The sequence below is a fragment of the Cordyceps javanica genome, chromosome 1, assembly GCF_051103115.1.
Source record: "Cordyceps javanica chromosome 1, complete sequence".
Taxonomy (NCBI): Eukaryota; Fungi; Ascomycota; class Sordariomycetes; order Hypocreales; family Cordycipitaceae; genus Cordyceps; species Cordyceps javanica.
This window is the reverse complement of record NC_139295.1, coordinates 2,537,453-2,560,968: the sequence shown is the minus strand read 5'-3', so window position 1 is coordinate 2,560,968 and position 23,516 is coordinate 2,537,453. Positions and strand designations below refer to the sequence as shown.

General features: G+C 54.8%; 7 protein-coding genes across 7 annotated transcripts; 3 read left to right on the top strand and 4 right to left on the bottom strand.

Annotated features, from left to right (window-relative positions):
- Positions 1-409: 409 nt before the first annotated feature.
- V2A60_000769 (uncharacterized protein) lies at positions 410-3,666 on the bottom strand (the record flags this gene model as incomplete). Its single annotated transcript, XM_083252136.1, has 14 exons — positions 410-714; positions 801-892; positions 965-1,100; positions 1,163-1,366; positions 1,416-1,425; positions 1,482-1,540; positions 1,655-1,733; positions 1,793-2,171; positions 2,336-2,538; positions 2,624-2,805; positions 2,858-2,913; positions 2,967-3,442; positions 3,502-3,554; positions 3,606-3,666. The coding sequence occupies 14 exons, from the start codon at positions 3,664-3,666 to the stop codon at positions 410-412; spliced, it is 2,295 nt and encodes a 764-aa protein (XP_083108262.1).
- Positions 3,667-6,162: 2,496 nt separating this feature from the next.
- On the top strand, positions 6,163-7,149 carry V2A60_000768 (DNA glycosylase; the record flags this gene model as incomplete). Its single annotated transcript, XM_083252135.1, has 1 exon — positions 6,163-7,149. One exon carries the CDS (start codon positions 6,163-6,165, stop codon positions 7,147-7,149), a length of 987 nt encoding a protein of 328 aa, XP_083108261.1.
- Positions 7,150-7,600: 451 nt separating this feature from the next.
- V2A60_000767 (uncharacterized protein) lies at positions 7,601-11,205 on the bottom strand (the record flags this gene model as incomplete). The annotated part of the gene is made up of 2 exons (XM_083252134.1): positions 7,601-7,701; positions 7,824-11,205. 2 exons carry the CDS (start codon positions 11,203-11,205, stop codon positions 7,601-7,603), a joined length of 3,483 nt encoding a protein of 1,160 aa, XP_083108260.1.
- Positions 11,206-14,189: 2,984 nt separating this feature from the next.
- On the top strand, positions 14,190-14,897 carry V2A60_000766 (A4/G1 family peptidase; the record flags this gene model as incomplete). The annotated part of the gene is made up of 1 exon (XM_083252133.1): positions 14,190-14,897. One exon carries the CDS (start codon positions 14,190-14,192, stop codon positions 14,895-14,897), a length of 708 nt encoding a protein of 235 aa, XP_083108259.1.
- A 332-nt stretch (positions 14,898-15,229) lies between these two features.
- Positions 15,230-15,830, bottom strand: V2A60_000765 (uncharacterized protein; the record flags this gene model as incomplete). The annotated part of the gene is made up of 2 exons (XM_083252132.1): positions 15,230-15,327; positions 15,386-15,830. 2 exons carry the CDS (start codon positions 15,828-15,830, stop codon positions 15,230-15,232), a joined length of 543 nt encoding a protein of 180 aa, XP_083108258.1.
- Positions 15,831-17,206: 1,376 nt separating this feature from the next.
- On the top strand, positions 17,207-20,704 carry V2A60_000764 (chromatin-binding protein RAD9; the record flags this gene model as incomplete). The annotated part of the gene is made up of 3 exons (XM_083252131.1): positions 17,207-17,311; positions 17,485-17,652; positions 17,720-20,704. The coding sequence occupies 3 exons, from the start codon at positions 17,207-17,209 to the stop codon at positions 20,702-20,704; spliced, it is 3,258 nt and encodes a 1,085-aa protein (XP_083108257.1).
- A 473-nt stretch (positions 20,705-21,177) lies between these two features.
- Positions 21,178-22,735, bottom strand: V2A60_000763 (aldehyde dehydrogenase; the record flags this gene model as incomplete). The annotated part of the gene is made up of 2 exons (XM_083252130.1): positions 21,178-22,198; positions 22,287-22,735. The coding sequence occupies 2 exons, from the start codon at positions 22,733-22,735 to the stop codon at positions 21,178-21,180; spliced, it is 1,470 nt and encodes a 489-aa protein (XP_083108256.1).
- Between the last annotated feature and the right edge of the window lie 781 nt (positions 22,736-23,516).

Sequence of the window (23,516 nt, the reverse complement as noted above, 5' to 3'; positions counted from 1 at the left end):
GAATATAGACTTTGCATCTATTAGATAGCATATGGGGCAATTGGCATTTGCGCATTCAGACAGCGCCAGATGAAACAATAGTTGTGGATTGCGTTTGGCGATTTTCAAATACAATGTCTGATGTGGCATATTCTCCATGCGTGAAAATATTCTTCCCTCGGCCGCTCACTGCCTCTTTACCTCATCTAGACTCGGCATCGGGAAAAGTCAGTAGAGCTACCGAGGGTGCAACGTAGTTTCCAGATCAATTGAACAGCAATGAGTACGATAAATGTTGAATTTATTGCCTTTATGGAAATGAATATACTGTTGAAACGAATTCCCTCTGAAAATAAAGAGTCATGTCCAACCTCTCTGTTCACCTTACCCTCTTTACAAAGACTGTCATGGTTGCCTGCGCGTTGATTGATTAGGCTTCGAGCCGGCCGACAATGTCTCGCATCTTGTCCTGGCCGGCCCGCAGGGCCTCGCTCACCCTGCCGTGGAACGCAAGGTCTCTCTGGGCCTCGATAACGGCGTTGCCGTCGCGCACGAGATCCAGGGTCGCGCCGACCTGGGCCAGGTGCGCGTTCACGGCCGCCGTCACGTCGGCCTGCGCCGCGGCGGCGAGCGTCCCGAAGCCGGCCCGCAGCTTCGTCATGATGTCGTCAAACAGGTCCTCGCTGCCAAACGCCCCCGTAATGGTCGATTTTCGCCTGCCATCCGAGCCGGTTCCTAGACGACAGTGACGGATTCGCAAATTACTACTCTTGCCCGTCCGTTGTTTCAAAGGTGCTGATGCTCTCAGTATGCCCACTCACCGCTATCATGCATGGCTGTATTGTAGGGTCCTTCCATGTAGACCCCAGTATATGACGTTCTCCAGCTTGTAAGCCCGTCGATCTTTAGCTGCCTAGGAAATGCTCAGTTTCGCAGTACAATAGAGGAGGGGGGGAGCGCTTCGCGATTGAGCTTGACCACTCACTTTAATTGTAGCGAGGCTTTTTCGAATGCGTTTTCAAGAGCATCGAGAAGAACAAATTTTTCTAATAACATGGCTCGTCGCAAAGGTTCCAAAGTGGCAGCCCATTGTATAGGGTTGTTGTCGTCGTCGTCGTCATCTGCGGTCAACGTAAGATGATCAGTCTCCGGTGAGTAGTGACGTGCTCTCGGCTACACATACAAAGCGGATGAATGGCTGAGTCTAACGAGTCTCTGAAGAACTCGGATACTCTGGCATATTCCTCTTGCAAACGTGACTCAACGGTGCTCCAGGGAGTCGTCATGTCCCGGACCATGTGCCGAATGGCCTCGTCGTTCCAGTTACGATCTCTAGCTTTGGCCGTGCTGTGGTTCCCGTAGTTGCGGCAGTAAGCACTATATGTCACTAGCAAAAGGTTAGCTGGAGCGGTACAGCTGCAGTGTGTGCGGCATACTGTGATGCCACTGTGGATGAGAGTCAGTCTACGAGCGAGATAACAACGGGCGTCTGCATTACTTACGCTGCGCCATTCATAGGCTGCCGCACGCGCCGATGTGCTCCATTGTGACACGAGACGCACTGTTTAGAATGTCTTAGTATCATTCAGATCGGAATCCAGATCGGAAAAAGAAAGAGATAGAAAAGAGAATAAAAACAAGATGCAGACACAGAAATGAAATGGATTGCACCTACTGTCGTAGATCTCTGTCCGGAAAATCTGGCAGAGTGCACGGGACAACTCTTGAGTAGGTGCGCGGCGCCCAAAAAGGTTCTACGTGAGAGAATTAACAAAGAAGAGCAGACTGGATATTTCAACTAATCGAAACTCACAGATTGTAGCCGGTTTTCTACGTTATCCAGCACGACCTTCACAGCAGCTCTTCTTTCGCCGTCCAAAGTATCCACACCGGACTGAGCCCACAGACCAATGTCAGCCAGAAGCTTGGGGACGTCGGTCTTTACAAAAACCGACGCCTCGCGGTGCTGGTTTGCAGATACAATCGAGATGCAGTGCCGACGCAACTCGATGATGCCGCTCAGTTGGAGGAAGGGCAAGGCAGCACTTAGTCTCGCGTTTCGCCTCTTGGAGTAGAGAGTATTGCTCACGCAGAAGACATTGGTAGCCGTATTGGTGTTGGCGGCCCGGTACGCTGTGGATAATTGCGTGACAATGTCGCCATTTCGGGTTTGCACGAGGAAGCGCAGCAACCTAAAGGGAGCATTAATAACCTCTTCGATCGTCTTTCTAGTAGTATCTTCAATGGGAATGGCTTGAACTCACTCAAACCGAAGCTCTCTCTTTACTTTTCTATTCGATTCAGTTAAACATGGATTGTTCGTTTTGTTTTGGATGATTTGGCATGCTATACTCACTCAGCCCGGCGTTTGCGGTCGTTGAGGTCAGACGCCTTCCGATCGTCTTCGCGCAGCCGATCTTCCTTCTCTGGAAGGGTTTCCAGTTCCTCATCCAATTCTTCAATGTCAGCTTCACACTCCGCGATGGCTGCCAGCTTTTCGCCGATGAAATCGGCACGTTCTCCAGGCCAGTCCTTTTGGGACTCCTTTGCCTGAATATCCTGAGATAGAGAATGGGCATCGTCAGCCGTGTTAGAATTTAGTATTTTTCCAGCAGAGAGAAAGCTGTAGCCGAATAATACTTGCCTCTGATCGTGTACATATGATGCTGATGTTGATGTCGGATAGGTGCTCGGCCATTTGGAAAATATCCTGAACATTCTCGTCATCTATAGCGCGTCCAGCCTGGCAGACTGCGAATATCCCGTTGCAAGTACGAACATAAAGTTCAGTGATGTTTCTTCGTGCCGAGTTTATGTCGCGAAGTCCTGAAAGAGTTAAACACCGGTAATCCAAGCGTCCAAGAAGTAGAGGATGTACCTGGCAGATCTACAAGCACCAAACCCTTCTTCAAAATTTGCGCATTAAGGAATACTCTATTGTAGGTCAGCACAGTGCTCCAAGATTGTGAGAAATGTGGGAGTCTCACTTGATCTTCTCGATGTAAGGCCAAGCAGCAGCCCGGGTGGCGGATTCTGCGGCAGAGGCCGGAGCGGAGGAGAGTTCCAAAAGCTTCTCCGCGCAAGCGCTTTTCGTGAGATTGGTCATGTTTGTTTGGGAGCTGACAGGTCTCAACTCCCTGATTAGCCTTCGAAAAATGCATTCAACTTCACCCTTGTCTGCATGTAGAAGAGTGTCGTGACATGGAGTGCGGGTGTGAAACAGTGAATAAAATGTATCTTTGGCAAGCTTTGCCCGCTTTTTGAAGTGACTTCTTTCTGCCGCGTCAGAATCGTTTGTATTAAGCACGTATGCAAAATGGAAATGGCGGTAAGACTCGAGGAGGCACATTTGCTGGCTCAGGAGCTCGTCTTCGTCAAATAGCTGAACTTGAATGCTGAGCGTGTCTGACTCGTGATAATGGAACTCTGTAGCTGCACAGGTGCAAGCACCACCAGAATTACCCTATTTGGTAGTAGTCATCAGTAAAGCCTTACAACAGGAAAACATATTGTATTGCTCACTGATTTGACCAGATCCTCTACGTCTAGGAGCGAGTTCAAGACACTGCTCTTCCCTGCTGGAGTATTAGTGTCCGCAGCAGAAACGGAACTTTGCCTTGACCTACCGGTGCCGGCGCCGCCCACGAAGCCCACCGTTCGAGTTCTGGTTGGTTTGAAGTCTGCCATGGAAGAAGCCCTTTGATGCAGCGTATGCATTATAGAGTTTTCTTCTTGGTGCAGAGGACTACTGCTCAGAACGTCGGCCAACTCTCGTGTAAGAGACTTTGTGAGACGTAATGCGGACTGGAACTCGGCCGAGTTAAATTCATCCTCCGGGGGGTCTTCCTCTGCAATATCATAGCGCGTTGGTGGCAGTTTCGGTGTTGATCCTCGAGATGGCCCCTCATGGCCTGGAGATTGTCCGGAAACTGTAAGGTTTGGCCTAGAAGTCCGGGGTGTTTGGTTCGAAAGATCGTCAGGCAGTGCCAGTGAGAGATCATGTAGATCGGAAAGTGTTCCATTGTCGTTCGCAGGTGAGTGAGCAGACCCAGCGCGGGCTCTGGCTCTTGCCAATGGTCCTGGGCTTGGGGACGGAGAAAATATGTAATCGCCTGAATCTGCGCCAGGAGTAGGAGAAACTGATACCGATGGAGTTCTGAAACTGAATTCGTTCTGTGGGGGTGTAGAGCTGCTGGCCGAGAACACGAAAGGCGAGGGAGGACTCTCCGTGGAAGGCAACGCAGTATCTTGTCCGTCATTAGACGGAGTAATGGATCGATCGAAGAACCGTATCTGCCAGCATGTCAGTTTCACATAGACTGGTACACAACATCATATGTCATGCCTGTGTCATTCTGGTAGGACTCGGACACCTAAGGGCGGACCGAAGCTGATGGGATAGTAAGGGTACGTGATATAATGAGGGGCAACCTTGGGTTTTAAATGTATTGAGCTGAAGAATAGCCTTCAACCTGACTTGTTGTGGGTTCTATCCCTGCTCGGCCAGTAGACATTCTGCATGCAGATATGCAGCTAGTAAAAGCAGGGGCGGAGTTGGAGCATTTCCGTCGTGGCAGCGAGACTGATGACCGTCCATAGGCGCTGGTGGCTTCCAGGGATGTTGAAATGGCTGGTCGAAGCGGCACAGTTGTGTGCGATGGTGGCCAACAGAGCTCGGTACCTGCCTCGTGATACGATACCAGTCGTCCTGACCTTTACTTATCGTCATTCTCCGGGGCCAGTTTCTGAAACACCTCATGAGCTAGTGCAGTCTATAAGAATAGATTCTAGAGCTAAATTTGATCGCGACTTATGCAAGGTGAGTTGGACGGCTGAGCAGGACCTGCAAACCGATCCTTCCCCCCACTCGACCTGCAGTTGTCTTTGGCGGCCCTCTCCGTCGGAACGGTTGGTAGCGTCGGTATTCGCTGAAGCAAGCAGAGCTTTTTTAAAGTAGCATGAAGAAGGAAAAAGCGATTTATACTGGATGAAAGCGGCTGCACCGAAAGAGGGTTGCTTTGACCGGTACCTGCATATTTCGGCTTCGTCTAGCACGGCTTCAGCACGGGATTAATTCGATCGCCTCCCACAAAAGGTGTCGTAAGTCGAGAAAAGGCAGAGCGTGCTATTGAATCATAGCGCAAGGCACCCCAGTCAGCCTCGGTCTACTCCATGCATGCAACGGAAATTCTCGAGGCTGGCCTAATCCCTGCAACCCCGCCGAATGGAGGAGGGGGATCCGGGCCTGATACAGGCCTCACCCTATACGGAGTACGGATACATTTATTCAATTACCAGCTTAGTGCCTTGTTCTTGTAACTAGAAGCGGACTTTAGTGGCCCCTAGAACTGATGGCACAATGGCAGCCTGGTGCATTGTGCCCAACTGGGGTTTACAATAGACGACAGTCCGCCTCGAAGCCGCATATCGTACTAGAACATATAACACTGTCGCGCGTCGCAAACAGAAATCTGGCAAATCGTTGGGTAAAGAAGCTGTGAAAAACTGTCCCGACTGCAATCATGGCAGAATTGTCGTGGCCGAACTCGTGTCTGGCTATCAATGAAAGAATCCAAGCCAACACTGAGATTAGTTGGTCGGCTATCTTCCACTCTGTCGTTGTGTCTTGTCCTCTGAGGTCCTTTGAGACACGAGGCCTGCACATGCTTGTTTACCCCTCATTGAACGTTGATTTCGGACAGCTGTAATCAGACGTAATGCAGAAATAGCATGCCGAAGCGCGAAATACCGACCAAGGCAACGTTCCACGTATTTCACAAAGCTAATAAAGAGGCCGGCCCATTCCCGCACGGCGATTCGCACCAAAAACAGCCGGGTTTATTAGACCAAGTTGACATGCTTGGAGTCATAATGAAAGACTTTTGGTAGAGTTAATCGATTTGTTAGAAATCGCCATAGAAAAAAAACTTCATTTTTTGCCTTGGTGGCTGGAGAGATTTCCTACACTCCTAGAGTAGTGGTGTCTACTTGAACATCACTCGAAATCAAGGTCCTACCATACTGAGTAGGCCATCGTCATACATTCCCACCCTGGCTCAAAATTTGAGACAGCACTCTTCGTTCGCCACCGAGGAGATGCATCCTTCCATCTACATTCTACAATTAACAAAAAAATTCGCAAACATAGTCTTTACTCTAACAAGACCTTACTCAACGCGCGCAATGGCTGCTACACAGACAAATTCACGCCGTGGCGCCCGATCCGCCGCCACGCCGATGCGGCAGGGGTTGCGCTCGCAAATGCGCATCACCAAGAATAAGCAGCCATTAGCCTCGGAAAAGGCCATTGTCAAGCAGGAAGTCAAGACTGAAGCCGCTGATGCGTTATCCGACATCCCGCTGTCGTCCGTCGCCGACGTCAAGCCCTCACCCCCTCCTCCAGCAAAGTCGCGCCGCAAATCGAAACAGACGCAGCACATCACCACCACGCCGTTCCCGGACTTTGCCCGGCCGACGCCCGAGGACTGCGTGCTGGCCCACGACATCCTGACGGCGCTGCACGGGGCGCGCACCCGCCCGGCCAAGGTCGTCGCCTCCAGCACGGCGGCCGGCTGCGGCGACTCCCCGTCGGTGCTGGACGCGCTGGTGCGCACGATCCTGTCCCAAAACACCAGCTCGACCAACTCGACGCGCGCCAAGAAGAGCATGGACGCCGTCTACGGCGGCTCGGACCGGTGGGAGGCCATCGTCTCGGGCGGCCAGCCGAAGCTGCAACGGGCGATTCAGAGCGGCGGCCTCGCCGCGACCAAGAGCAGGGTCATCATCAACCTGCTGGCCGCGGTGCACGCCAAGTACGGCACCTACTCGCTCGACCACATGTTCCGGGCCAGCGACGCCGACGCGATGGAGGAGCTGCTGGCGTTCCCGGGCGTCGGCCCTAAAACCGCCAGCTGCGTCCTGCTCTTCTGCCTGCAGCGGCCGAGCTTCGCCGTCGACACGCACGTATACAGGCTCACGGGAACCATGGGCTGGCGGCCGCTGGAGGCGACGCGGGAGCAGGCGCAGGCGCACCTCGACGCCAAAGTACCCGATGACCTCAAGTATCCGCTGCATGTGCTGCTGATTGCGCATGGACGGACATGCGATGCATGCAATGCCAAGGCAGCGAATGGTCAATCATGCAAGTTGCGGGATGCATTTGACGGATAAACGAAAGAAGCTGTATTGTACTTCATTGTACTTCATTGTATTTCATTGTAAAATTAGCGGAATATAAGATCACGCCATGCAACAAGGTTAATCATTCCAAAAGGCTTTATGCTTCTATGATATAGGGTATTCAAGGGAACAAAATGGGCCAACACGCTTCTAACTATGTTGGCTGCTACTTGGTGCCCCGGCTGGCACCTCGGATTTTGGCCTCAGTGAAAGCGGTGCCGGCATGAGGTTACTTTGTATTGGCGATGCTATCTGACCTGGTGGCAGGGCATGCAAGGCGCCCGCTTGTGGTGAGGATGGAATACTGTTTAGCGGGGGGCCATCTGAGTGCCGTGACGGCATTTTTTGCGATGGTGCAAGCGATCCTGCAGCTTCTGGAGGCTGCATGGACAACCCATGTCCCATAGGTTGCGACTGCTGCATGGCAGCACCATAAGGCTGCCTAATATGCATAGGTTGGCCGGTTGGGAATGGCGGGTATTGCTGTGGAGGATGTGATCCCACAGGAGCTTGTTGAGTCGTCAGCCGAGGCATCTGATTCACCTGTGGACTTGTAGGTACTTGATGAGACGGATGCGTATTCATTGGGATATTTTGTGGCGACAAAGGGCTACTTATCGGTTGCCTTTGCATGAGTTGTCCTTGGAGCGGCTGTCCTTGAATACGGTGTCCCTGTATAGGACCACCAGGCTCGAATCCCTGGATTGGCTGACCTTGAATCTGTGGGCGTTGCATGGGATGGCCGGCCATCGGAGGCCCAGGCTGCCACTGCTGCGGCTGTCCCCAGCCTTGAGAAGGATGCTGCTGTTGTGACATCTCGCCTAGATGAGCTTCAGGCTTCTTCTCGGACTTGGAGCTCTTGAACCACTTTGTCCACTTGTTTTCCTTACTCCTGCTGGGCTGCATATGTATTTGTGGTGGCACAGACGGAGGTCGCTGCATGGGCTGTTGCATGTTGCCCAGCCACTGCTGCGGCGGCGCGGATCCGTGAGGCATCACGAATTTAGGAGGCGTCGCTTGGCCTGCTGACGCCGCGCCGGCCCGTGCGCCTTGCGAAAGAACAGGAAGAGCCCCAGGCTGCCGGTTTATAGGCACAGAAACGCGAGGGGGACTTGGCGAGGGCTGAAGTGAAACCTGCTGCAGTGGTGGCGGGTGTTGCGTCTGCGTTGAGTCGGGTTGCGGTGAAGGCTGGGCCGGTTTAGCAGGCCCCGAGCAAAGCATAGAGCCCTCCTTTGCGCTTGCAGGAGCGGATGCTGACTCATGCTCTTCGATGCGGCCAATCCCACGTCCATGGCTCGGCGACAGTTCTCTGTTGATGCTCTCGGGCTCAGGATTGACTGTTCCGGCATTGGTGGACGGGGCGGCGCCGCTGGAGGGCACCGAGCTGGATCCCAAGAGGGCCTGCATCTCCGCAGCAAACTGATTAGCAATGTCACCCACGAGGCCGATGGGATGATCTCTGCTTGGGGGAAAGCATGGACCAGCAGCGGGGCCGCCGCAGTTTGAGCCTGTGCCGACTTTGACGTTGCCTGGCTTGGGCAGTTCCTGTACGGGTGGCAACACGGTCGGCTGCACTGCTGGAGATGATTGTGGCGTCTTCAATAGAGATGACGTAGGCAATGGGAGGCCTGATGGCTGGCTTTCTGCTCTCGGCCGTAACGGCGACGCAACTTTTGACTCCGCCGCGAAGGCCTGATGACGCCCTTGATTGATAGATGGTTGGTTCGGCGGCGACGTGGAGGAAGGGGACACTTGATACTGGTCACCAAAGGGGATCGGACTTGAAGTCGTTTGGGCCATCATGGAGTGCCTTCCGTTAGGTGGCAGTTGAGGATATCCCGGCGGCATTGACTGCCTCATCCAAGCCGGCGCAGGCTGTTGCTGCTGCTGCTGCTGCTGAGGCATAGTACCCATCTGGCTGAGAGGTTGCTGACCAGGTGTAAGCCATGGATGCCCGGGCTGCTGAGAAATGTGAAGTGATTGCCGCTGGTACTGGCCATATGGTTGTGGTATTGGAACAGGGGGATACTGGCCGAGTCCCAAGCTCACCGGCGGACCATGCTGCATGGGAGGCTGCATTGTGCTCGGCGGAGCTTGTCCTGGCAAAGCCACTTGCTCTTGTAGTGGCACTCGTCCCTGTTGAGCCAGCTGTTCTCGAGGCCCAGAATGACCCAACGGGGCAATCTGTCCTTGCGGCGTCATCTTGGCGAGCTGGTGAGGTTGACTTTGCTGTGGCAATGCTGCTTGCGATGGCGCTTGCTCTCCTTGTAGCATTTGTGTCTGTACGGGCACTCCTGTTTGTGGAGGGATTCGGCCTGGAAGCAATGCTTGTCCCTGCGGTGGCCGAGCATCTGGCGACACACCAGCCGCGGTTGCAATCTGCGGCGATATCTTCACCGTCCCATTCAGCCCCAGCTCTTCTGCCGGGAGTTGGCTAGCCCCATGCTGCTTGCGCTCCGGCGACACGTTCGTCAACTTGCGGCCCGCCGGCCGTAGCACCGTCGGCGCATAATCCAGTCGCGGATTCGCCACGGGCGACGACGGCGCAGTCGTGCTCTGCGTCTGTTGCTGTAAATGCTGGTCTGCGGCCGCAGAGACAACCCCCACGGGCTCCGTGTCCGCGCGTAGTAGCGGCGATACCGGCGCGTACGCTCTGTACTGCGGCGCTGCAGGCGGAGGCGGCGTGGGTGCTGAAGGGGCCGATATCACTGGGGATGGCGCGGAGACTGACGGAGGAGACACGGCTGATGGGGAAAGGACGGTGAAGGAGGAGGATCCAGCCGACACGGGTGACGGGATCGCGGCGTTGGGGCTCGTGGGTTTCCGTTTGATCTTCATGCGCATAGCCGGCGGAAAGGATGCGCCGCCCTGCTGCGGACGCTGCTGCAGCACTTGCCGCGCCGCCGGGGCGGCGCTGGCTGCGGCGGTGCTGCTGCTCTGGCCCGGGAGCTCGGCGACACCAAAGGGCGGTGCCGTCTCGATGGGCGCCAGCACAGAAGAGTCCATGATCTCTACGGGGATCGGGTTCAGCTCAATGTGCGAGCGCGGGGTGTCCTCCGTGGGCATCTCTGCGATGATGCCCACGGGGTTGAACGGCGAGTTCGGCGCAGGCAGCTCGTACCGTGGCGGGACGAGCGACGGCTCAGCCGCAGTCGTGTGAGTTGGGCCTTGCGATGATGGCGGCGGCGGCGCCGACACGACCGGGCCGTGATGCATTTGTGGTGGTGCCGCAGCCGCTTGGATGACGGGAGCTTGATCATGCTGATCCGGTGGAGGGGTCGGTTCTTGCAGTACCGGGGACGTTGTAGATTGCTCCGACGGCTTCGATTCATGCTCTACCGTCGATTCTTCAACGGTGGCTGTTGACCCCTCGTTATTCTGCTTCACCGATGGCATCAATGCCACTTCGGCCTGGATAAGCTCTGCTGCAACGACATGGCCGGTCTCGCCGTCCTCGCTCGCCTTCCGGGTCTCCTCAGTCGCCGTCGCCGGCTCCGCTCGCTTCACTGCTGGCGTCCCCGCGCTGTTCGTCTCCGCCGGGCTGACGCCGTCTGGTCTCACAACCCCCACGACCGTCCGCTTGGCCGCCTCCTCTTCCTCGTCGTTGAGCGGGCTGACGTCTGTGTACGCCTGCGGCCCCAAAAACATGAGGTTCTCTGGCTCGAAGACGACGTGCCCGGGGCCGGGGCCGGTGCCGTCGCCGCCCTCCTCCTCCTCGCTGCTTCCGTCACCCACATCCCCGTCCCACTCGATGCCGACCGGACGTGCCGTCGCCGTCATGACGTTCTCTTTTTGCTTCTTTCGTCTCCCGGCCACGGGCGGCGCGGTGCCTGTGGCGCGCTTCACCTGCTGGTGCGACTCGAGGCGCTCTTCGGGTTCTAGGTTCGGCGCGGGCTCCGCGGCGCCGACAAAGTCGGGAAACTCGTCGCCTTCAGAGGGGAAGTGGTACTGGACGTGGCCGTTGGCCTTGAACGTGTAGAACCAGCGCGTGCCATCGTAGTCCCATTCCCATCCGGCGGGGAGGCCGCTTGAGACGCCCACTGGCATGTCGTCGTTTTCGAAGATGTAGCTGTCTCAAAAGGGATTGTAGCCAATCCGTCGATCGGGTGTTGCCTCGAGGGAGAGGGGGCTTGGCCGTTTAGCTTGTCGCCCAACGTTTGCGTATCGTATGGTCCGTCTTCTTGTTCGGTCGTCGGCGCTTGAGCGGCGCGAGCAGCGACAGCTAAAAGCTAGCTATCGACGCATAGTTTCTGTAAACTGATGCTCGTCTTTTCGTTTTACGATGAATGTTTCATCCAAGAACGCCACTCGCTTGCCAACTCGAGGAAACGCAGCAAAAGCTTCCGGCAGCCAATTTAAAATAAGCTGGGGCTCAGCTGAACTTGTTCAGCCGCGCGACGCAAGCCATGATCCCCGCAAGACTAGCAGAAGCTGCTTACTCCTACTGGTATCCTTGACAGTCTCTTGATCAAGTGGACCCGGCAAGGATTCTTTGTCGCCTTGCACTCGACATATACACATGTATCATGCACTGAAGCAGCAATCTCGGTGGCACTGCTTCCGCCTTGCAATTGGCGGCGATACCCGATCAGACAAGGCGTCACGCCGTTAAACACTACCCGCTACTTATGACCATTACGCTTTGCGCCCTCTTATATCAGAAGTGCTCGATTCCCAGAATCTACCATCACCCTCGAGTCATAGCCTCGAGCTTCCAGGTTTCGGGTCTATTCGCTCCATCGACCCAACAGGCCCCTTTGCTTGAGTCTATGATATGATCAAAGTGCCTCGTCACGATAGAACGACCTCTTGTGATTCCCGAACTAGAACGATGGAAGCGACTACCATCCGAACTAGCAAAAAAAACTAGTGTATCGTCAAGCAATTAGTCTGAGCTCTGCGTTTGTTGAACGAGCATTGTTATTTTACACTTTACTAATCCTCTGAACTTATTACATCCACCAACACCGACTTGTTCTACCACCAAGAGAATCGCGATGAAGATACAGAAGAACGCGAGAAATGTTATGGACAGCTCACGAGTACTATTTAATAAGCCCAGGTAGTGTTACTATTCATCTTGTAGCTAGTCTGCCAGAGATTTTGCGACTATTAGAAAATCCTCCAGGGTCACCAGCCTCGCCACTTACTGGTACCTATGCGATCTGACTCCGCCGCTGCCCTCAATGCGGTCTGCCGCCGCCTTTCATTGCTAGACCGTTCGCATTAGCTCCCAAGAAGCTGGTCGACGATGACAATGTTGCGGTCCCGAGCAGCATCCTGTAGTGGCGTCAACTGCTGATCGCAAGAGACATGCTTTTGGTCGCTCTTCTAAGTAAGAGCTCCAGAAGATGCTCGGTGGAAAATAAGTGATGTCTATGCCTGCAGTTCTAAATCATCAGCAACATTGACTTCTTCCTTGCCACCGCATCTTTCAGCGCATTGGGGCAAGTCTTCTTGGTGTCGCAGATCAATCCCACCTCATCAGTCGCCGTTTCAGCTCCAAAGCACACTTCTGAACGATCCTGAGAATATTTCAGCATCTTTCTAGTCAATTTGGAAGTGGTGAAATTGGCCAAAAGTCAGCGACAAATGGTCGCTTCCTCCTTCGTTGAATCTTTGAATATGCCACAGTAGTAGATAAGCTACCAGATATCATCGCGAAAACGCTTGTCAAAACACTCACGAATGCGCCGCAGAAGCATTTATTCAACCAAGGTGCTGTGTATTAAGCCGGATTTACTGCGGTAACATGGCCGGCTATGCTTCGAGAACGGGTGTAAGACTTGTAAGAGGGGGCAACGTGTGGCGAGAGGAGGGGTGTGGCCTCCATATAGTATATAAATAAGAGCGGAAATATCAAGGAAATGGAAAGCAAGACTATGGATTCGAAAGATTCTGTGTACTGATTTGAGCTAAGCTCTCTTCGCGGGTACGAAGCCTTGAAAATGTCCTGGCTGGCTTATAGAGACTACAATGGTTCACCCTCAAGATAAGTGTAGGAATGCATTCACATTTTTACTTAGCTTTCTAGATACTATCTGCTGAAAGTTAGTTATGCAATCGACAACGGCTTGTTGATCTGTTGTCCGATACCGATTTCCATCTCAGAAGGAAGCGCAAAGGCTTCGCGAGGCAAGCACCAGTTACCTTTGCGCGTGTCGGCAACGCCGAACAGGCTGAATTGGGTATGCTACGGCGCAGAGAACGAGGGGCCAGCCGGTGCTAAAACATGACATAAAGGCGAGGTAGAGTCGACATAAGGATCCTGCTGGCAATGCGAAAAAGGCGAGAGTATCATATAGAATACAGGGCCTCTGTCAGCAACACGACAAGGCAAAACATCATATAGATTACGAGGTCGAGGAAAACTGTGAATAGCTACCTTCCATATCCAGAAGGTGACGGAGCATCTCACACCACTGTGCAGGCATGGTCGGGATTCGGAAGCCGGATGACAGATTCCTCCCAGACGGAACCCATCATCCAGCCCCCGCGGCGACACCTCTGTATCAATTCTGGAGAAAAACGGCGGAAGCAGAAGATGAAAGGAGGTCACGGGCAAGCCGACACCTGCCGGTTTGCGCTTGGCCGAATGGGCAAGTTGTGGGTTTGGTGTCAGCCTCCACGTCTGAACTATTACGGGACATCGCTAAGCTAGGCAGGTCTGTTGGCGGGATCCGCGCCGATCAGACAGGGTCTGGTGGCATCAAACCAAGAGGTGGCTATCTATTTCCCTGTTGGGAAACAGACTTTTGCAGAGGCGACCTTTCGGCCGCGGTCCGATACGACATGATTCGGTTACGCGGCGACGTGCGTAGTAGCTGAGACGTGTGCGTGGATGAGCCTCGGCTGTTCTATCCGACCGACTTACATGTTTTGTGTATGAATCTTCAATGCTTTGGCAGTCAACGTATATAAGACTGCGGCGCATTCAATTTTAATTCTGCAATCAAGTACTCCTCATCCAAGCCTCAATTTACTTTGCCACACCTGGACAGCCTCATAATCGTTCATACGAGCTCGTCAACATGAAATACTCCCTCGCTCTCGCCATCGCCGCTGCCACTGTAGCGAGTGCCGACAGTCTGTCGCGTTTCCAGTCCCGGCCCCTGAACAAGGATACCTCGAAGCGTGCCGGCGGCGACTCCAACTGGGGCGGTGCCGTGCAGGAGGGCCAGGGCTGGACGCACGTCACCGGCACCGTGACGGTGCCCGACGTGAGCGGGCAGGACGCCCAGGCGGGCGCGGCGGGCTGGGTCGGCATCGACGGCAGCCGGTGCCGCACCGGCCTGCTGCAGACGGGCTTTGCCGTCTTCGGCGACGGCCACATCGAGGCCTGGTACGAGTGGTACCCCGAGCCCAGCTACACGTACGACGGCCTGACCGTGAGCGCCGGCGACGAGCTCCGCCTCAGCGTGTACGCGCACGGCCTGCACGGCGGCAACTCGACCATCGAGAACCTGACCACCGGCCGCTCCGCCGCCCACACCTTCACCGACATACCCGAGTCGCTGTGCCTGACGGACGCCGAGTGGATCGTCGAGGACTTTAGCAGCGGCAACCAGCCCGTCGCCTTTGCCGACTTTGGCGAGATGCAGTTTACCGACGCGTACGCCGAGGGCGCCAACGGCAAGGTTTCGCCCCAGGGATCGCAGATCATGGAGGTCACCATTGACGGCGAGCCTCACACCAGCTGCAGTGCCAGTGCTGGCGGTGTCGACTGCAAATACATCTAAATTTCACTCTTCATACATACGGTATATAAGGGACAGTGCACATAAGGCATCACGGAAGGAGCGCACACAAGCTCCAGGCGTTAGAGGTGGATTATGAATAGGGTTTTTATAGATCAACTACATTTCGTATACATTTCAGCAATACCGAGCATGGACCTCATCTGGGTGAACGAATACTGTACTCTGGTCTCTGCGCCAGCCACACAGAAAGAACAAAGAGTGCTGCTGGCACGACTAACCATCTTATTCGAAAGTCTGCTGGCAGAAACAAGGCTAGCCAGACTTGGAATATAGCAAGATTGAGAAACGCGAGGTGGGCTGATGTATATGTGTTAGCTTTGCCTTGGCGGAATAAGGTGCACAGAAGATGTACCGGAAACGGTCGTGTAGTATACCACGAAAGAAGCAAAAAGACCGGTGATGCAGATAACTGTGATTTTGGTTAGCAAATTTCATGACGGGGAAAGTATATCTACAATCCGACATACCTTTCGCATTCCTTGCCGCTACCGTGTCAGCCCACGCTGCCCACATCTTGTCTGACTTTTGCGATGCCTGTCTCTGCTTTGCCCCCATTACATTGATCGCCAAATGCGGACCGACATCATTGCCGAATATTTCTGAGAATCTTGCCAACGGGATGTTGTGAAGGAAGAAGCCCCTGCCCAGGTGCCATCTGAGGGCGACGCTCCGCGCGTATTCAGACGTCGTGTTGTGCTTCACGACCAACGTGTCGATAATGTATTGGCGCACCTCGTTGACGGAAGCCGTCCCCGGTGGAAGCTCCAGCGAAAATGGGCGTGGAACTTGAGCTGCTTCTGGGTCTTGACTTGGCAAGAGTGGCAGCCCAGCGTCCCTGCTCTGAGCTACTTCTGCGTCTTTGCAGGTGAGGGTGGCATTTTCAAGGACACTTTTGAGCTCATCTCCAGTCATCTTGGTGGTTAGAGATCGATATTTCGTGCACATTATGTGGTCAGAGTAAAAAACGCCAACTCCACTCAAGCGGAAAGGGGACAAGGACAAGGCGGCTCTCTACTAACGAGGCTGAGCAGGCAGTGCCAATAAGTCGGCCGCGGGATCGACTCGCGCCAATCGCGGTTTATATCCCGACCCGCCCTACGATATCATGTTAGTTATTGTTCCTTTCATCTCGTCTCATGTCCGTTATTTTTTTCTCTTGTCTTTTTCCCTCTGAGTAGCAGAATGTATACTGAAAGCGGAAAAAAGCGTCACTGTTGTAGAGTTGCTTGTGTTTTAATCATGAATGACAGAAACTACAGTGGCATTGTGACTTGGCTGGAAACTGAAGAACGATCGAGAGAAGAAAGGACATGCAAGTCGTGGACTTTTGCAGACTCGATTTGTCGCTAATTTCCCGTCATGCCAACTACACTGCAGTCATGTATGTAACATGCTACATCATTGCACTTGTCATTCTCCTCTTCACGGGGAATACGTGAGTAAAACGAGATGCGCCAACGCTCATTTTTCTCCGAGCTGATGTGGACTGGGTGGACCAATAAAACCAGAGTTGCCGGTTATTTTCGCCATGCAACTTGGTCTGCATCATACGGTGCCACCTGATCCAGCGTGAAAAAGAAGTCGTGCATCAGCCGCCCTTCTCGTGATGACTGTCCTCCTGAAGGTCATTTGAAATTGAAACGACTTATAGGAGTATTTTCGCGTCCCGAAATGTATTGTTATGACTTGGAGAAACAGTATTCCCACAAGTTAGTGAGATTCTCGTCAACAGGTAGCATGGCTGTGGGAGATCCTGCAGTTTGGGCTAAACACCATGGTAGATAAACTCGAATTAAGGCAGAAGAGATTTCGCTGCCGGAGTTTGAGAAGAAAAGAAACGAAACAAAACGAAAAGAAAAAAACCGCAATACAAACCTGCGTTGGATGTAAAGGCAAAAGAAGAGTAATGGGGCACGTGACACCGTGTACAGTGGTGTCGCGTGGCGCGTCCCACCTGTCTGTCGCGTAGTGACGAGGGGAGGCAAGAAGGATGTGTCCGTTGTTACAGAATTGGGCTGGACTGTAGGTTTTTGAGGTTGGTAAAAAAAATAACAAAGAAAGAATCAGTCTTGTTTGATACTGCTAGAGATGTTGGAGAATGATGCCATACCATACTGTACGCATTTACTGAAGTAATCTTCTATGCCCGGTGGCTCGGGTGGTACACCAGCGAGCTAGGTACTACTTACTTAGCAGACCGCACCACAGGCGGGCACATCCGTGTTTAATTGGCATTTAGATTTTTTTTTCCATTCCCAAAACACCATGACCTCGGTCAAGCTGCCGTGATGGCCTCGCTGCCAACGACAAAAGCGTCGCTGGAGGGTATGGAAGAGTCCCAGGACAGCCAGCTAATCTTGGAAGCCCTATGCGCCGAGCTGGGCGTGCCCTCGGTAAGTGGAAGCGCTGAGCCCATCTTGACCTGCAGCAGGACCCCTGCAAGTGACCGGCCAGGCAGCAAAAAACGCGCTGGGCCTACAATAACACTGGGCTCGAAGCTTGCTGGCAAACGACAATCATCTTGAGCTAACTGTGCTCTTTTTTTTGTCTTTTTGAACCGTCGCAGTCTGTCATCTCTTCGGTTCCGCGATTCCCCCTGACATGTACCGATAACGACCGCCATCGCAGCCGCGGCCACCAACCCGCACCCTCCAGGCCAGCGCGCCTCAACGAGAAGCCCTCACAAGCTCCCGAATGCTTACCTCTGGCGCAATACGACGACCACGCCGCATCTGTATGGGTCAAACCCGGCGTTTCTCTTTTTTTTTTTTTTTTTCAGTCGATTCTAACAGCCCTTTCAGAGATCATTCACGCTTCCTCCTCCTCCACCGCCGCCGAAGCCGAAGCCGAAGCCCCGCGCCGGAACCATCAAACAGGAACTGACACAAGACATCATAAACCCCAGCCTAATGCAGGGTGTAGACCATCGTGACGATGGCCCGGAGACTCAATTGCCAGATACGCTCCTTCCCGACACTTTTTTGCCACCCGCCACTCAGGCCATAGGCAACGGCGGTGATGATGTCCCGTCGGCGCATGCATCGCTCCAATCCGCCGGCCCTCGAAAAGACGCATCCCAGCAAACGCCGACCCAAGTCAACGACGGCCGCGATTATGACAAGGGATACGACCCGCCGTCGAGCGGGCACGGTACCAATATCGTTGACACTCAAGCATCAAACCTCGACAACCGAACGCTGCAAGACGACGACACTGGCGCGGTCAATTTTGGCAGCCTGGTTGATTATCCCCGCCAATCCTCACAGGTGTCCGAAGATGGCGGCTTCGAGAACGCTCGAGGCGGCTGGCGACTACCGGATGACACGCAGCAAAACTCCATGCACGCCGAGACTCCATACAAGAATGCCAAATTCCCTCCGCCCGAAACGCCGGCTTTGCCAAAAAACCCGTTTGCCTCTAGAGGCGGTGCAGACGCTGTCGGTGCAGCTCCAGCCCCTTTTGGCGGCACACAGCTCTTCGGACAGACGCAGCTGTTGACCTCGGCTGTTAAGAATAGCCCGACATCTTCAAGACCGTCACCGAACGTGTACAACTCCATATCCCCGGGGTTTGCCGAAACATCCCCTCTGAAGAACCGCACCAATGTCTCCTCTCCCACAGATATCAGGTCATCAAGCCCTCCGCGTCTACATGAAGTGCCAGCTACTGTCATGAAGGGACCTCGCATGAGCATAATAACGGAGGAGACACCAACGACGGCCAGAGTATCCAAGGAGGATAGAATTCCAGAATCTCCCACTCGCCCACGATCGAGCGAACGCCAACCGCTAGCTCACTACGAGCCAATGCAGCAGTCGCAGGCACGCAAGATCAGCAGTGATTCTGTCGATGTGGTTCTGTCTTTTGATGGCGAAGCCCATGATACCGTCGAGCAGCTAGAAAGAAGGCGGCGGATCGAGAAAAAACGCGCGCGAGCCGGGGAGGAGCTGGAGAAGATTACATTCGCGCGGCCTGTTAGGCTAAGTGACCGTGCAGAAGAAAAAGGAAAGCGACGTCGCCTAGAACAAAACAGTCAGTCTACCGGCCGCGAAGACGAGCAAGCCCCAGCAAAATCATCCGACCCTGCTCTGCGAGGCTCCAACACACAGTCCTTGGAATCTACAAAAGCCACACCTGGCGAGGGAGATGATGAGGCTGAAACAAACATCGACCAAGGTGCAGAGGCTGGCGCTCAGAACCAAAATGTGACCGACGTTGCAGATTATGACATGATCCCGGCGACAAGCCCAGTCCAGCTAACACCGGTAGACGAGGCTAATCGAGCAGGAACGCCTGCTTCCGAGCCAGATCTGCCCATTCTACATGATGAGCATCCTGCAGTTAGTAGTGGGGAACCGTCATCGCTACCTCCTCTGAACAGCAGAAAAAGGACGTATGGACGGCAAGCAAGAAGAGGTCGTAGGAACCTTGTGCTGGACTCTTCAAACTCCCATGCGACCTCAACTGGGATGGAGTCTTCAAGGTCTGGCGCCTGTGGAAATGGCCTGTCAATTGGCGAGGCCGTCAATTCGAGCGAGGAGCAAACACCAATGGCTACTCGATCCCGGTCGAAAAGGCACAGCCCCAGAACACCGATGCAACTTAGCGGTGATGACACTTCTACCGCAGCATCCACGCTGAGTCTTTTATCTCGTACACCGAACCCGTCTTCCAAGACTACACCCGCGACTAAGGAATCTCTTGCGTCAAAAAATCATGATGTGGAAGACGGCCAATCCTTCACACCGAGCAGAAGCCTACGCCGACGCGCCATTGAGAAAGAGTCGGCGATACCGGCACCTACACTATCATCACGGAGCCTCCGCGCGTCGAAACGCTTGCACGGCGAGCCTCAGTCTTCGGGACAACCACGCACGCCGTCGGACGCCGGCGCGGCCACAACGTTCGCGCAGAGAATTTGCCAAAACCTCGACCCTGTATATCGAGATGAACGCTGCCTATTTGACGGCATGGTGTTTGCGATTTCCGTAGCAGCAGATCGCGGCAAGCTTGAGAGCCGCATAGTTCAGGGCGGCGGTACTGTTCTGCAAGACGGCTTCCAGGAGTTGTTTCAGTCCCTGCCATCCATTACCTCAACCGACGGTACATCCGAAGACAGCACGGATCTCGTTCTTTCCCAGCGAGGCTTGGACAGTGGCTTCACTGCACTCATCGCAGACGGGCACTCTAGAAAGGCTAAATACATGCAGGCACTGGCTCTCGGACTGCCGTGTCTGGCCCAGCAGTGGATTATTGCCTGTCTCCAAAAAGGCGCACTGGTAGACTGGCAACCGTACCTGCTCTGCGCCGGCGCATCAGCAGTCTTGGGAAATGCCTTTCGGTCCCGTGGCCTGCTGCCGTACCCAGCCGACACGGCTGTGTTGGCTGATACCATCGACCAGCGACCTCGTCTTCTGCGCGAGCAGAGCGTGCTCGTCGTCATGGATGGCAAGAAAGCCAAGAGCGAGGCGAAGCAGCCTTACATCTTTCTGTGCCAAGCTCTGGGCCCCTTCATAAGTCGCGTAGCCACCGTCGACCAGGGCCGCTCCGCGTTAGAGGAGGGTGCCAAACGCGGCCACCCATTTACTTGGCTATACATTGACAAGGCAACTGGCACGGCAGAAGCGGTGTTGGCGCCACCCGCCGCTGCCAGGTCGAAGAAGAAGAAAAAAGCACCCCTCGCGAGGCAGGCCGGTGCTAGTGTACGAGTATTACATGATGAGTTGATTATTCAGAGTCTTATTTTGGGTCGCATTGTCGAGCCAGATGAGGAGGCTTCTTTTTGATTACAAGGCGTTGGCGGAAAAACATAACAGGCTAGGTGCCGAGGCGTACAGGTCGTTACATGTGGCAAAGGGCAGAAATGGACCCATGTTGAATATACCATGACGGGCGCGTTGAAGTCTGTATCTGTGTTATGTTAGTCTTTACTGAGTACAAATACAACGTTTTTGTGAACTAGGCAAAATGATTGAAGTCACAACGATGCTGAAATCAGCGGGATCGCAGGCTGGAAAAGGCTCATGGAGACATGGTGTTTTCCAACACCATCGTCACTAGCTGTTCAAATGATCAGAGACGGAAAGCGTGGAAAGCACATGCCAGCATTCCCGACGAACACGGGTTAAGTTGCCGATGATGCACAAGGACTCTACTCGAGGATCGGTTGTAGTTGGTATCAGTGCTCACATGACAACTCATTCTTTCCGATACATGGTTCTTTCCTGAAATACAGTCTTTGATTCAATCAATGTAAATTTTACAATTGCGAGTCGTACGTGATAGTCTTGGACCGGGTCCACTCGTCAAAACCGCCGCCGAAGCGGCCGTAGCCGCTGTCCTTGGTGCCGCCGTGCGGCAGGGCGGGCTCGTCGTGCGCCGTCATCGAGTTGATGTGCACGGCGCCCGTCTCGATCCTGCGGGCGACGGCCAGCGCGCGGCGCAGGTCCCGGCTGAAGACGGCCGCCACGAGGCCGTACTCTGTGTCGTTGGCAATGGCCACGGCGTCGGCCTCGTCCTGGAAGCTGATGAGCGACACGGTCGGGCCAAAGGACTCGGTCTTGTACAGGTCCATGTCCGGGCGGACGTCGGCCACCACGACGGGGCGCATGCGCCGCTCGCCGTCGTTCTCCTCGGCGTCGGCGTCGGCGTCGCCGTACAGCACCGTGGCGCCCTTGGCGACCGCATCCGCCACGAGCGCTTTGTTCTTGACGACGGCGGCCGACGTCACCAGCACGGGTGCCGCCGCCTTCTGGCCCTCCCGGGCGTCGCCGCTGGCGGCAGCCCCGTACAGGGCCGCGGCCGCGGCGACGAGCTGCTCCGCAAAGGCGTCCCGGACGCTGGCGTGCACGAGGATGCGCTCGGTGCTCATGCAGATCTGGCCGGCGTGCAGGAACGCGCCGAGCGCGCAGTGCCGCGCCGCGACGGCCAGGTCCGCGTCCTCGAGCACGATCGACGGCGCCTTGCCGCCGAGCTCGAGCAGGACGGGCTTGAGGTGCTCGCCGGCCGTCCGGGCAATGATGCGCCCGACGGTCGTGCTGCCGGTGAAGTTGACCTTGCGCACGCGCGGGTGCGCGATGACGGCCGTCGTCACGGCCGCGGCGCGCGACGGCGCGCTGGTGATGAAGTTGAGGACGCCCGGCGGCAGCCCGGCCTCCCACAGGACCGAGCACACGAGCCGCAGCGTGCGCGGGCTCAGCTCCGAGCCCTTGAGCACGACGGTGTTGCCGGCCGCAATGGCCCAGACGATGGCGCGGATGCCGAGAGGAAGCGGCGCGTTCCTGAAACGGGGAAAAGTGAGAAAAACGGAAGAAGAAGAAAAAAGAAAACCAGCCAATCGGTGTGATGAGTGTGTGCTTCTATACTTACCAGGGGGCAATTGAGAAAATGACACCGTAGGGCTCTCTGATGATGACGGCCTCGCGGCCCGGATCCGCGACGGCGGGCATCCGCCCCTCGAGGTTGACGAGGTGCGAGGCGGCGTGCACAATGTTCTCGGTCGCGATCCTGAGGTTGATGTCGGCCCAGGCCGGGTCGCTGGCCGTCTCGTCCTGCATGGCCGTCTTGAGCTCGTCGCCGCGGGCCTTGATGATGTCGCTGGCGTGGAGCAGCACGGCGCGGCGCTCGTCGACGTGCGAGCGGCTCCATGCCGGGAAGGCCGCCGCCGCGGCGTCGACGGCGGCGACGGCCTCGGCCACGTCGGCGCTCGACGACTTGTGCAGCAGCTTGCCGGTGGCCGGGCTGACCACGTCAAACGTCTCGCTCGTCAAGACGTCTTTGCCTCCGATGACGAGAGGCACCACGTTGCTGGACGTCATGGCGGTTGGCTTCGGTTTTTTTTTTAAAAAGCAGGAGGAGGTGGAGGAGGGGTATTGCTGTAAGAATGGACTATTTTTTTTTCGATGGATTTAAGAAAAATAATCTGTACTGATTAGATTGCCAATAGCAGGCATCTATGTACTAGCAATGGATGGAGGCTCGAGATGCCGTCTTGCGAATTGGGATAATGTAATTGAAACTCAGCCACCGTTGCACCATTGAAGACGGCACGGCTGACAGCTTTATACTCGGTACTTGGAAAGTAAGTTATTAGCTAGTATATCAAATCGTCGTACAGCACCCCGCTCTTTCGCATTGCCGTGCCGCATTGGCATCCCACTCGGCGCGCCGATGGCGGGGTGAAGGAGGGACTGGTGGCGGACCTTGTTGGAAGCAACTCCTAGTCCAACGGCCCCAGATTTGCAATCACGGCTTACTCTTCTCGGTCTTTTTCTCCCAAGCGCCGGTCATTTCGTCGCCGCTCTAGCTCGAGACACTTCATTGCACCAGAGTCCTTATAATCCTCTCATTCTCTCACGCGCAGTCCCATGGAGACATGGGGAAAAACTGGCATCGATCTTGAAGCTCAGAGTCCCGCACGCTTCTTTCTTCTTTTTACCCTAAAGGGATGTTGACTTGCATCCTCATTCTCTCGGAACGGAACCTGCTTTGATTGGTCACGGCGCTATAAAGGTCGTCTTGATTTGCCAAAGCCGAGCGACACGGATTTTAGAGCGCGTTCGCAAATCCGATAAATGGTAAGCGAAAATATATTTGCTG